Source organism: Rhincodon typus, chromosome 15 (assembly GCF_021869965.1).
Source record: "Rhincodon typus isolate 14 chromosome 15, sRhiTyp1.1, whole genome shotgun sequence".
Lineage (NCBI taxonomy): Eukaryota > Metazoa > Chordata > Chondrichthyes > Orectolobiformes > Rhincodontidae > Rhincodon > Rhincodon typus.
The window spans coordinates 34942726-34957892 of record NC_063346.1 but is presented as its reverse complement, the minus strand read 5'-3'; the positions used below and the strand labels follow the sequence as shown (position 1 = coordinate 34957892).

Below are 15167 nucleotides of genomic sequence, written 5' to 3'. Positions count from 1 at the left end.
TTGAGCTACTAACTAGATATTTAAAATAAAAACAAATTAACCTTACCAACATGTATCTCCCAAATAAAATGCACAGAAAACCTTGCAATGCATTAGTAATGTGCATTCTGTTGCATTAAATCAACTTCAGTAAATAACATGGCTGCAGATTTTCAGCTGTCTTGGAGGATATTTTTAAGTTTCAAGTTTGAATTAGGTCTTGGCATGATTATACCTCAACAGATGTTTTTCACTAGTGTGAGGTCCGAGAATTTTGCTCTTTGAAAATGCCTAAAGATCAAGTATCTGAGAATGTTTTTCTTACGTAAATCATAGAAACCAAATGTAATATACTAATCTGAGCACAAATAATTGCTACAGTTGGAGCAGTAATAGAAGTTGACTGGAAAATAATTGAGGAGGTCGTCCATTACAAATCAGCACAATACTCTTACAGAGTTTTAAACAACTCACTGCACTGATAATATAAAATGATTCATTTTAAAATAAGGCAGCCTTTTTCACTAAAAGAAGACAAGTGAAAATGTGGAATAATAAATAAATCCATCGATCAGGCATTTGTTCTTTTGCAATGCTATGATTTAATAGTTTCACAATCACTTTTAACAAGTAAAGTTATTTATGATGACTGCTTTTCAGATAGTAAATCTGTATCCTAAAATTACTCTCTGGTTTATGTCTAGTTTAAGAACTGGCAAAGTACCAAGAATCACATTAGATTAAGGAACAAATAAAAGTATTATTTATTCATGTGCTTGTGTTGCTTTCTAATGAGAGTTCTGTACAGCTGGTATTGGCAACTTCATTGACAGGAAAATGTACATCAAGAATGGATGCTTTGTCACCTGAAAGACTTTCTATGGAAGGGAAATTGGATTGAATTAAATTGAATTAGCTTTATTGTCACATGTACGCACATGAGTAAAATGCAAGTTTATAAGTCACCATTTATGGAGCCATCTTAGGTACAAATGTACCTAGATGAAGTCTCTTGAGCACAAATTCTTAGGAAAAAAAATAGAAAAACAAAGAAATAAAAAGTCCAGTGTTACAGACCTTCAAAAGTACAAAATGACAATAATAAATTAGAAAAATAACGAAATGAAAAGTTCAGAATAACAGCCCTTCCACAATAGTAAACAATATAAAAATGAAATTTAAAAAATTGAAGAAATAAGTCCATTTCACGGCTCTGGGTTTGAGGACCCAACCACAAACTCCTCCCCCACCCCGAACGTCCCCCAAAAAAGTAGCAGCTTAGGAATGCTACATTACCACAGTGTAGTAAATACATGATATTGTGCTGTTTTGAGCATTAGAAAGATTGACATTATTATTTCAAAATGTTATCATATTGCTGGAATGTAAAAACGTAACTGTGACGTACAGACCTTAAAAGTTCCCTTAATGGTGACCACTGCCCTTTAAGCTGGAACGAAATGGATGTAGGAAGAGAGCTTCCCAGTACTTTTTTGAAGCTATCCTTGCACAGATTGAACTTAAACAATAAATGTCTTGCTGCACTGTATAGATCATAACATCAAAATAATTTTATTATTATGATATCCTCTTACCTCAGTGCAAGGAAACCTGACCTGATTAAAAAAAAAATTGCCCTGGTTTTAACCAAACTAGCATGGAGGGAATAGACCTGGTGACTGTTTAGAGTAGTGTTTATTGGAAAGGGAGGAAACTAGTGGTCCTATCTCCTGGCACTTCTTTAACCAATTCTCCCCAATGCTGACGTGACTGTATCCATTGATTAAATGTGACCTCCCCTCCACTACAGCTTTATACTATCAAAAACAACAATGAAATTATGTAACCTACTGGATAAGCAAAATAAGGTCCCAAAAACAATATCTAAAATCACAGTGCATTACAATCCTGATTATAGTAAAGAATGACAACTAAAAATTAAGAAAACTGTGTAACTCAAAATTAAAATAATTTAGAAATTCATTAAATTTCACTTTACTTTGGCATTAAAAAAATTGCAACAAATATCGCCTAGTTGATTTTATGCATAATACTAATCAAATAAAGAAATGTAGTCCCAACTGCAGCTTAAATAAATCCACTGCCATGGGAAATTGCACAAATCAAGTCTACTGCCCAACAGTCGAAGACCAAAGAGAAATTACAGAATTACAAGCATACCTCTAATTATCCTGCTTCAAAGATACAGAATTATTCAAGTGAATACAGCAGCCAAGAAAAGCAACACTATTGTTTCTCCCTCAAGATTGGAAAATTCTGTGGCATAAGGAGGTCACAGGCTTGAATCCCGGAGTTGACTAAATCAATTCATTTTACAAAAAATCACAATTCTGCTCTAACTGCCAATCTAAGGCAAGGGTGGAATAATTCATTGAAAAATAGGAAAGGCTTTTATGCTTGAGGAATTTTATTGACAAGCATAAAAGGTTTGCACTTTTGTTACCCAGCATTTAAATCAACTAATTCTACATCCAACAAAACATAAAAAAAGTACCCCAAGTATTTACAGAAACAATGCAGGTGATCCTTTATGAACATAAAGGTGTTGAGATACTTAAAAACACACTGATTCATTTAGCAGATCCAAGCAAGCCTCACCTACAAAGAATTTCCTACTAGAGATCTTTAAAAGATTGCTAGGACAACAATATTCTCCATCAAACACATTGTTCAGATACAAAACTGGATGTCCAACTGCATAACTCCACAAGCTACTTCACAATGGCATGTCTTGTTGGACGTTTTGGTACAGATCGTCCATGTATTCAAGTCATGCACTCCTCTCTCTCCATCTTACCCAGTGAGGACGACATGATTCCACACCAAAAACAAGTTCTCAGGTGAGTGAAAGGTCCAAATCTTGACGTACAGTCTCTGTCAAAACTGGGTAAACAGTGGTTGGGTTTAAGAGGGTGGAATACTCAGGTTGTCACTTGCTCCTTTCTCTGTCAACACCTGACTTCAGCTTGCCATTGATGATGAGATCTTTCCCAGATGCTTTCCCTCCACTGTTTCTGTGGGGAGGAGAGACACATTTTCAAGGAGGCTTTGAGGGTGTACCCTCCTAGGGCTCACGTGCAGTATCAAAGATTGGAACAGAATGCCTGCTGCAAGATTCTTGTGTTAGGCTTGCTGACAAAGGCCTGCTCAGCAGAGCTGATTTAGAGCATGTTCGATGCTTTGATGCTGGACTATCAGCCTGAGCAAGAACACTAATGATGGATTTGCAGGATCTTGTGGAGCATAAGACCACAGACAGGCTCAGAATCATCGAGTATGCTCCGTTATTCGATCACGGCTGATATGTTTCTCAGCTCCTGCTTTTTATCAATAACCTTTGATCCCCTACTAATCAAAAAGCTATCTATCTTTGTCTTAAATTCACTCAATGACTTGGTCTCGACAGCCCTCTGTAGCAACGAGTTCCACAGATGAACCACCCTCTGGCTGAATAAATTCCTTATCATTTCAGTTCTGAAGTGTCCTTTCTTCACATGGAGGCTGTGCTAGTGTGTTCTATTCGCTTTTACTTGCGGAAACATCTTCTCCACGTCCAGTCTATCCAGGCCTCTCAGTATTCTCTAAGTTTCAATCAGACACCTCCTCATAGAGCTACACGTGATGGAAACAGACACTTCGGTCCAACCCATCCATGCAGACGGGATATTCTAAATTAATCTAGTCCCACCTGCCAGCATTTCGCCTATATCCTTTTAAACCCTTCCTATTCACATACCCATCAGATATCTTTTAAATGGTGTAATTGTACCAGCCTCCACCACTTCCTCTGGCAGCTCATTCCGTACATGCGTGAAAAAGTTACCCCTTAGGTCCCTTTTAAATCTTTCCTCTTTCACCTTAAACATATGCCTTCTAGTTTTGGACTCCCCCTACCCTGGAGAAAAGACCTTGGCTATTCACCTTATTCATGCCCCTCATGATTTTATAAACTTCTATAAAGTCACCCCTCAGCCTCTAGCGCTCCAGGGAAAGTAGCCCCAGCCTACTCAGCCTTTGTCTATAACAATCCCTCCAGCCCTGGCAACATCCTTGTAAATCTTTTCTGAACCCTTTCAAGTTTGACAACATCCTTCCTATAGCAGCAAGACCAGAACTGCACGCAGTATTCCAAAAGTGGCCTAACCAATGCCCTGTGCAGCTGCAACATGACCTTCCAACTCCTACACTCAATGCACCGACCAATAAAAGCAAGCATACTGAACACTTTCTTCACTATCCTGTCCATCTGCAATTCCACTTCCAAGGAATTATGAACCTGCACTCCAAGATCTCTTTGTTCAGCAACGCTTCCCAGGACCTTACCATTAAGTTCTGCCCTGATTTGCCTTTCCAAAATGCAGCACCTCACATTTATCTAAATTAAACTCCATCTGTCACACCTCAGCCCAATGCCCATTTGATCAAGGTCCTGTTGTATAATGAGGTAACCTTCTTCACTGTCCACCACACCTCCAATTTTGGTGTCATCTACAAACTTACTAACCATACTTCCTATGTTCACATCTAAATCATTTATATAAATGGCAAAATGCAGCATACCCAGCACCGATCCTTGTGGCACACCGCTGATCACAGGTCTCCAGTCTGAAAAGCAACCCTCCACCACCCCCTCTGTCTTCTACCTTTGAGCTAGTTCTGTATCCAAAATGGCTTCCTTCTAAACTTCATCGAGTACAGACCCAGGGAGCTCAACTGCTCCTTGTAAAACAAGCTCTTCATCCCCGGGATCATTTTTGTGAACCTGCTTTTACCCCATCCAATGCCAGAGATCCTACCTAACATATGGGACCTAAAACTGCTCACAAGATTCCAAATGTGGTCTGACCAGAGCCTGATCCAGCCTCAGCAGTACATCTCTACTCTTGTATTCCAGCCCTCTTGAAATGAATGCTAACATTGGATTTGCCTTCCTAACTGCCAAATGAACCTGCATGTAAATCTTAAAAGAATCCTGAACAAGGGCTCCCAAGTCCCTTCGTGCTTCCGATTTCCGCAGCCTTTGTCCGTTTAGAAAATAGTCTATTCTTCCTACCACAGAAGGCTCACACTTTCACGTATCGTATTGCATCTTTTACTTCCTTGCCCACTTTCCTAGTTTGCCCAAGTCCTTCTGCAAACTCCTTGCTTCATCAACACTTCTGTTCCTCCACCTATCTTTGTGTCATCTACAAACTAAGTCCAGATTTTTAATGCATGACATGAATAGGTGTATCCCAACATGGACCTCTGTTGAACTCCACCAGAAACTGGCTGCCATCCTGACAAACACCCCTTTACCCCTACTCTCTGCTTTCTACCAGTCAGCCAATCCTCTATCCACAGCAGTAGCTTGCCCCTAACACCACAGGCTCTTGTATTATTCAGCAACCTCCTGTGCAAGACTTTGTCAAAGGCCTTCTGCAAATGCAAATAGATCACATGCACTGGTTCTCCTCTGTCTAACTTGCTCACTACCTCCTCAAAGAATTCTAACAGATTTGTCAGGCATGAACTTCCCTTGATGAAACGGTGTTGACTTAGTTCGATTTCACCATGCACTTCTGGTACTCCACAATCTCATCCTTAATAATGGACTCTCAAATCTTACTAATAAGCAAGGTCAGACAAATCAACCTATACTTTCTGTCTTCGGTCTCTCTCCCTCCCTCCTTAAACACAGACATTACATTCGCCACTTTTCAGTCCTCTGGGACCCTTCCTGACTTCAGTGATTCCTAAAACAGCATCACCAATTCCTCTACAATCTGCTCCGCTATCTCCGTCAGAACTCTGGGGTGTAGTCCGTCTGGTCTGGGTGATTTATCTACCTTCAGATCTTTCAGCTTCCCCACACCTTCTCCTTAGCGATGGCACTACACTTGTCTCTGCCCCCGACTCTTGAGTTTCTAGTATGCTGCCTGTGTCTTCCACTGAAAATTGAAGCAAAGTACCTATTCAGTTCCTCTGTCATTTCTTTGTTCACCATTACTACTTCTCCAGCATTTAAAATCCACTCTTGCTTCTCTCTTCCCTTTAATATATCTAAAAATACTCTTGCAATCTTCTTTTATATCACGAGCTAGCTTACTCTCATATTTCATTTTCTCCCTCCTTGTTGCTATTTTTAAGTTATCCTTGGCTGGGTTTTAAAGGCTTCTCAATCCTTGGACTTGCCACTAATCTTCACCACATTGAATGCTTTTTCTTTTGCTTTCATGTTGTCCCTGACTTCCCTTGTCAGCCATGGTTGCCTCATCCTTCCGAAGTATGTTTCTTCTTCATTGGGATGAATTTCTGCTGTGCCTCACGAGTTACCCCAAAAAGTCCTGCCATTGCCACTCTACTGTCTTCCCTGCTAGGATCCTCTTTCAATCAACTCTGGCCAGCTCCTCCCTTGTGTCTTTGTAGTTTCATTTACTCTTGAAATGCAAGGTTAATTCTATCATACTATGGTCACTGGACCCCTAGGGGTTCCTTCACCTTAAGCTCCCTAATCAAGTCTACCTCATTACACATCAGCAAATTCAGAATTGTCTGTTCCGTAGTGGGCTCTACCGCAAGTTGTTCCAAAAAACTTATCTTGTAGACATTGTGTGAATTCCTCTTCTTGAGATCTGTTACCAACCCGATATTCCCAGTTCACTTGCATATTGAAGTCTCCCATGAGTATTGTAATCATGCCGTTCTTACATGCCTTTTCTACCTACCGATTTATTTTCTTCCCCACATCTTGACTACTGCTAGGAGGCCTGTACACAACTCCCATCAGGATCTTTTTCCCTTTGCGGCTCCTCAGCTCTACCCACATAAATTCTAGGCCTCCAACTCTATATTGCTTCTTGCTATTGATTTAATTTCATTGCTCACTAACAAAGCAACCCAAACCCTCTGCTCATCTGCCTGACCCATCAATAGGATATGTATCTTGTATATTTTGTCCCCAGCCCTGCAAGGGGATCAGGGCTGGGAACTACAATGTTGTACCTGCCAATTTCAATCTGCGCTACAAACTCATTTACCTTATATCATATACTGCGTGCATTTTAAGTACATCATCCTTAGTCTTGAATTAACATCCCCCCCATTCTCAGGTGTGATGTCCCCTCATCTGCCCAAAGTTAGATTCCTGACCTTTCCATACTCTCTATCCCACTATTTGTTTTGGAAACTTTAATAACCTCTGCTGAACCCTCACCCCTTTAACTTTTTCCATAATTTCCAGGCAAATGAACCCACCCTTCACTATTTAGTTTAAAACCCTATCCACAGTTGTTATGCAATTCACCAAGACTCAGGTCCCAGCATGATTTGGGTGGAGCCCGTCCCATGGGAACAGTACTTTCTTCCCCAGTGCCAATGTCCCAAGAATTTGGTGTGGGAGAAACAGGTTCAATCTCTGAGCCACACATTCACCTCTTTCATCTTGTTGACCTTGTGCCAATTTACTCAGGTTCTGCTTTTGAATTTAGCCCCTAGTTGCTCACATTACCACAGCAGAACCTCTTTTCTCTCTCTGCCTACATCATTGGTACCTACGGGTTTGTGGTACCTATCCAGGATTTTGAGGTGCCTGCTTTAATATCATATACATCTGGGTCACATAGGAGGACAGGTAGTTATTACCATTCTGTAAACCATGAGCTTGATATCAATTAATGAGGTCTGGTCTTGAAACATTTTCTTTGACAGGTGACTACAAGCTGAGCTGGCACAGTGAATTTGGAGTTGAACCTTGTGCGGAGTTAAGGAATGAATATTTAGTGTAAAGCTCACGCTCATGTATGCCTTGGTGAGGGTGATGGTGGTGGCTTGGAGCTTAGCTTCTAACGGAGCGCAGATCCAAGCTTTGTCTGCATATTGTAGTTCAATGACACAGGATGAGGCAACCTTGGAAATAGACCAGTGGCAGTGGCAGTGGCAGAGGCAGAGATTGAACAGGCCCCTGTTTGTTCCATAGATTAGATTCACTCCAGTGGAAAGCTTGCTGAGAGTGAGGTGGATCACTGCAAGGAAGATCAAAAGCTGTACTGGTGCCATGTCACAGTCTTGCTTGATCCTGACACAAACAGGAATTGGATCTGTGATGGCTCAGTTGCTTAGGATCACAGTTTGCATGTCATTGTGGGGCAGATGAAGGATGGCGACAATCTTTGAGGGGCAGCCAAAACCGAGGAGGATATTCCATAATTCCTCATAGTTGCTACTGCTGAAGGCCTTAATGAGGTCAAAGTAGTCTAGTGCTTTGGCCTAGGAGACAGTAAGCACTGTACATGCTGGAACAATGCCTGATATTTCGCCTCAGGAGTTTACAGCCCAATAGCCTAAATATTGACTTCACCAGCTTCAAAATTTTTCCACTGCCAAGCAGTCCATCTTCTTATTCACCTAGCCGCTCCACCCTTTCCACTGACCAACCACAATAACCCTCTACCTGCATCCACCTATCTCCATCCCACCAGCCCCACCTCGTTCCTCTACTTTTTTTCTGGGCTCCCCCTCCCCTGTCTTGACGAAGGGTTTTGACCTGAAACATTGACTTCTCTGCTCCTCAGATGCTGTCTGACCTGCTGCGAATTTCCAGCTGCACATTTATTGACAGGTGCTTTCCCCTTGCCCAGTTCGGTTTCTGGTCAATGGCATGCACCAGGAAACATTCCCACTTCTAAGCTTATAATGAAGGGAAGGACACTGATGAAGCAGCTGAAGATAGTTGAACCTCAGACACTAGTGCTGAGGAACTCCTGCAGAGATGCCTGGGTTCAGATGAATGATCTTTAAAGACTGCACAATCTCTTTTGTAGCAGATATGACTCAAACTGGTGGCAAACTTTCCTACTTATACTCATTAACTCCAATTTTGGTAGCCCTACCACACTCAGTCAACCATAGCCTTGGCATCTCACCTCACCTGTGAAATTCAGCTCTTTTGTCCATGTTTGAGCTCAGGCTATAATAAAGTCAGGAGCCAAATCGCCCTGGAGAAACCCAAACTGAGCATTAGTCATTAAGTTATTGCGAAGCAAGTGTTGTTTGACAGCACTGTTGATGACACCATCCATCATTTTACTCATGATCAAGACGGGAATGATAGAGCAGTAATTGTTCTTGCTCCCTTTCATATGGAGTACATGTCTGGGTAATTTTCCACAATGTCTGACAGATGCCGATACTGTAAATGCACTAGAATAGCTTCTATAAAAGTGTGGCAAGGTCTGGAACATAAGTCTTTAGTATTATTGCTAAGTATTGTCAGGATCCATAGCCTTTGCAGTATCTAGTTCCTCCAGCATTTTACAGATATCATGTGAATTGAATTGAATTGGCTGAAGCTTGGTATCTGTGACACTGCTGACGTCTAGAGGAGGATAAAATGGATCATGGATCAACCACTTGGCACTTCTGTATGAAGAATGTTGCAAATGCTTCAGCCTTACCTTTTACACTGATGACCTAGGGTCCCTTGTTATTGCGTGTAGAGCCTCCTCTTCCAGTGAGTTGTTTAATTGTGCACTACCCTTCACAAATGGACGTGGCAAGACTGCAGAACATAGATCTAACACATTGGTTGTGGAATCACATAGTTCTATCACTTGCTACTCTTGGTGTTTTACATGCCGGTAGTCATTCTTTGTACCTTCACCAAGTTACCACATGTTTAAGTATGCCTGGTGCTACTCCTGGCATGCCTTCCTGCACTCTTCATTGAACCTGGGTTGATCCCCTGGCCTCATGTTAACGGTTGAGTGGGGATTATGCCAGGTCACAAGGTTACTGATTGTGTTAGAGTACTGTTCTGCTGCTACTGATAGTCCACAGCGATTCATGGATGCTGAGTCTTGACTCGTTAGATTTATCTACCCCATCTGGCATGGTGACAGTATCACAGAACACAATCAAGGGCCCTCTCCTGCGAAGGCAGGACTTTGTCTCCAGAAAGAATGTAGGGTGGTCACTCTTACCAAGACTGTCATGGATAGATGCAACTGCAGCAGGCAGATTAGTGAGGATGAGGTCAAGCATGTTTTTCCCTACTGTTTGTTGTCTCATCATCTGCCACAGAACCAGTCCAGCTGCTATGTACTTTAAGATGGGACAAGCTCAGTCAGCAGTGCTGCTGCTATCTAAGAGTGAAAAGTGAAGAACATTTGAGCCTCACAAATGCCACCTGTCACCTATCAGATCAATCTTGGATATTGTCCAGGTATTGCTGCACAGAGAAATGGACTGCTTCAGTATCTGAAGAGCTGTGAATGGTTTTTAACATCTGCACAATTATCAATAAACATCCCCATTTCTGATATTTTCACTGGAAGATCATTAATGGAACAACTGAAGATGGTTGAACCTTGGACACTATCCTCTTGTAGTAGGGTTCTTGTGGCGCAGCAGTAGTCTCTAAACCTCTAGGCCCGAGAGTCCGAGTTCAAATCCACCTGGTCCAAAGATGTGAAATAGCAATTCTGAACAATTTGATTTGAAGATATCTATTTTCTCTCAGTGATGCCCCGTAGCTGGGATGGTTGACCTTCAGCGATGACAACTATCTTTCATTGTGCTCAGTTATGACTCCAACCAATGGAATGTTTCTGCTCTTCTCCCCGAAAACCTCCCAGATTCGTATTGACTCGTTTTGCTAGTGCTCATTGACGTCATACTTGATCAAATGCAGCCTTTTTGCAAGGGCAGTTCTCCCACTTCACCTCTAAAGTACAGCTCTTTTTTCTGTTGAGACCATCATCATTTTTTCTTTATTTTTAATTGTACTTTGACAGCAACTTGTTGTAAACAAAAAAAAAAGAGAACAGAAACAAACTTACGGTGGCATATGAGATCTGGCCTGAAAGACAATTACAGGGTACTTGCTGTTCCAAGACGACTACACCATGTGTTATTTTCAAGGGCTGGCAGCTGTTGATTGGATGTTGCATTAGTTAATCAAGGGAAGGCTGGTGATGGCCAACCAATCATAGAGTATGTTGGAAAAGAAACAGAAACCGTAGACTAAACTGGTACTGACTGGGATTTAATTGGGCAGAATGCTGGACGGGGAAGCTGTTTTTGACTTTTACTCTTCTCTGGTTTCATATTCAGTTAAAGATTCATTGAATATTCTCAAAAAATAATCCCAGTTTATAAGAAATAAGTGATTTTTTCTCAGAAACTGCTGGAAACTATTTGCATTGACCGGTGACTTCAGAATTCAAGCAAGATACAATCCCACATGTCTGTAATACAATGCATTATTCAAGGATTCCATAAAGACCTATACTTATTGTTGAAATGGTTATCGGGCTTGAAAATTACAATTCTTTCATTTTCTTTCATTTATCTCTTAACTGTGTCTGTCTATTAGTCTGTGTGTGAGAGTGGGGATTCTGATCAAAGAAAATTACGTTTAAATCTCAAACTTTTTTTTATTTATTCAGGGGGCGTGGACATCACCGGCCAGATCAGTATTTATTGCCCATCCCTAATTTGGCCCAGACAGCAGCTGAGAGTCAACCACATTGCTGTGGGTCTAGGTGGCAGAACCAGGTGGGTTTTTCTAACAAGCAGCAAAGGTTTCGTGCTCACAATTAAATTCAATCTCAGATTCTTATTGAATTCAAATTCCACCATTTGCCATGGCGAGATGTGAACGTGCCAGAACATTACCTGCGTCTCTTTAATAGTCTAATGATAATGTCACTGGGCCATCACCTCCTCCATTAAGTAGGTTACCTTGTTATTTAGTTTTGCCCTGCTAAAGTTACAGTATTAATAATAAATTGTAAATCCTGCTTATGTTATAAATGTATGAGTCTGACGTATTATTCTTAAAGTCAGGTTAGGAACAATTGGGCAACTTTGAGAGTCATTGAATGTTTTAATTTCACTGTGTTGATGTATCTGATATTAGCAAGTCTGATTTGGTCTGGCTTGCTATCAGTGTGTCATAACATGTCCATGTTTGAATGAAGGCTGTGAGGTCTGGAGGTGAGTGAACCAGACTGAACAAAACCAAATGTCAAGAATGACAGGTAAACATAACGTAGGACAGCATGAAGAAGTTGGATGAAAAGATTAAAATTTTGGAAATAAACATAGAAAAGAAAGGAAAGTTTGTTACAATGTAGAATACTGATTTTTTGATTCAGTCATTTTGGCGTTGGATTGCTAATTCTTACATGTCTAAATATTAAACATATTTTCCTGTGGAATTGCAAAAACTTGGAGGTTTACTCAGTCTGGCCTCACATCTCATGTTTGTTGTGTAATCAGATTTCTGATAATCACACACAATATAGTCATCTACCATATTAATGTAGAATTACTGATATTAGAATAGATGATGTTAACTCCTCAGCAAGTTTAACTGAAGTAGGGTTTGTTTTTAAACAAATCAGTCAATTGAAAGTAGAACACAACCATCGTGACAAATCATGCATCAGGAGAGTGAAATATACTGATAGGTACTAAGAGTCGTGGAGGAAGTGTGTGTGAGAAGCAAGATTTGGAAAAAGTCACTCTAGCCAACTGCAAATGTAACGATTGGCTACTTCTTACCAAGCTGGCCACATTCTTATACAGGGGAATATGCTTCATAAAGACTTACACTGACCCTACTGCAACTAAAACTAAGAACTGCTACTTATGAAACGCAAAAGTAAATTCTGGCTCAAAATTTATCCAGGGATCGGGCATACATATCTAGCTGTTAGTGATCAAGCAAAGCGTTCATGACTAATGTGAAATTTTGTCTATTTATTACAGTGAAGAGATTCTTCTACACTGACATACAATCAACAGTCCCCTGCAGTTACTCTGACAGTTAATTTTTCGTTTCCAATTATCCCATTCCATTTACCCAATCAAGCTGTCAGCATGCTCAACCTGCAAATAAAGTTGTGTTACGCTGCACTAAATTCTAAACATCTGATTTCTTCTGGATTGAAATCATCACCATTAAAATGAATTCTACAATTAAGCAGAGGTAACTTCACATCAAAGCTACACTGAAGCTGTCATGTTCGTAACTATGCTTGTTGCCAGCAAGTGTTAGTGAAGTAGCAGATGCTCTATCTCAAATGACCATTCTGTTATACAACTTACTGGAGCAGAAGTGTGCTCTAAAATAATGCCAAATGTAGTGAAATCGCAGACAAAAATCAAGCCTAACACAAAAATATTTTCATTCAACGCCATCTCATATTTGATAATTATTTTAAAATTAATTTCAAATACCAAGATATTTATATAGCATACAACAAAAGGAAACCTCCATTTTCATAAAAGACACAGACTTCGAAGTTAGCTTACTAACTTTAACTAGCTTCAGATGTGAAACTAGCTTTCCATAGAAGCCTGGACAGAATTTTTTTTCTCTTCACAAGTGGGACATGGGTATTGCTGGCTGTCAGCATTTATCACCTGTCCCTAGTTGCCTCTGAACTGAGTGACTTGTTAGGCCATTTCAGAAGGCAGTCGAGAGTCAACCACATTGTTGTGGGTCTGGAGTCACATGTAGACCAGACCAAGTAAGGATGTCAGTTTCCTTCCCTAAAGGACATTAGTGAGCCAGATGGGTTTTTCTGACAATCAACAATGGTCTCATGTTCATCAATAGATTCTTAATTCCAGTTTATTATTGAATGTGGCAGGATTTGAACGCAGGTCTCCAGAGCTTTAGCTGGGCTTCTGGATTAATAGTCTAGCGATAATACCACCAGACCATCGCCTCCCCTCAATGATTGCCTACATTATAACTTTATTAAATTCATTCATGGGATCCGGGTGTCATTGGCTGGGCCAGCATTTATTATCCATCCCTAATTGCATAAACAGTTAAGAGTCGACTGTATTGCCGTGGGTCTAGAGTCCCATGCAGGTCAGACTAGATAAGGATGGCAGATTTCCTTCACTAAAGAATATTAGTCAACCAGATGGGTTTTTAATGATAATCAACAGTAGTTACATGATCACTATTAGGGCTAGCTTTTACACTTACATATTTTAACTGCCATGGTGGTATTCAAACCTATGTTCTCAGGAAATTAGACTTGGGCTCTGGGTTACAAGTCAGTGACATTGTCACTGCATGTCACATCCTCATATGTGATAATAATGGTAATACTGGACAAATAAGATCCTGGAGTGAGACCTAGCTTGACAGACCATAAATGTTATTTGGTTTCTTTTTGTTTACTATGGAGATCAGTCGCTTGATAAATTCACAAGAAACTGCCAATATTCTTTACTTTTAAACAAAAGAACACAACCGTTTGTCAAACAAAACAAAGCACAAACTACATCACAACATATAAGAGCTACTGGAATAAAGTCATTCCAATTATCAGAGAGAAAATTTCATGCATTTTAACCCAGTAATAACCTTACAGGCATTCAAGCCTAAGTGAAGAATCAATCCTATTTCTGTCTGAAGTTTCTTGCTTCATGGCTTAATTCATTTATTTTTGGCAAATTGCTGCTGTCCAATTACTTGATATTATTTTCTTTAGTAAAAGTCTCTCCAAGCAATCACAGCTCACTACTGGAACTTAACATGGGTTCCATAATCTCATGTCTTCAACAGTCTTGGAGGATTCCTTCCTCTTGGACTCTTCCACAGTTTCCTGCTTCTTGAAATTTCTTCTCAATTACTTCTAAGCAACTCAGGACTTGTCCAAACCTTGACTACTTGAAGGCTCCTACTAACAGCATCTCTTTTAACAGTCATGATTCTGGCTCCCTCTCTCTGGTTAGGTGTCATAAAACCCAACACTGCAAATACCTTAGTAACTATCTCCCCTGCTGGCTTGCTAGCTTGTTACATTAAAAAAAAGAAATGAAGCTTCATCAAAATATGTACAAAAGAAAGACAATATATTTTTTCTGGATGAAAGCTGGGTGGAAATCTGAACATTGTGGAGTTTTGACTAAAGCCAGCCTGATGGAAATGCATCATTGCTAACTCAGGGCAAAATTAACTCTGACAGTGCTGTCACTCACAACTTTAAATGATTATTTTGGTAGAATGAGTCTCTCACGTAATTAATGACACTTGGTTAAGTTAATGGGAGTCTACTGGAACCTGGCAGAATCAGAACCACTATGAATCAGTACCTTCTGCCATAGGGGGAAGAGGGGGGGAAAAAAAAACTAATCCAGTCATAAAGTGTTGGTTTCAG

At 40.3% G+C, this 15167-nt stretch overlaps 1 protein-coding gene across 1 annotated transcript in view; it reads right to left on the bottom strand.

Annotated features, from left to right (window-relative positions):
* Positions 1-10840, bottom strand: part of phkb (phosphorylase kinase, beta) — a 205780-nt gene extending 194940 nt beyond the window's left edge. The window contains exon 1 of the mRNA XM_048605984.1: positions 10818-10840. Within this exon, the coding sequence (XP_048461941.1) occupies positions 10818-10825 (8 nt within the window). The 5' untranslated portion in view covers positions 10826-10840. The remainder of the gene's footprint in view (positions 1-10817) is intronic.
* Between the last annotated feature and the right edge of the window lie 4327 nt (positions 10841-15167).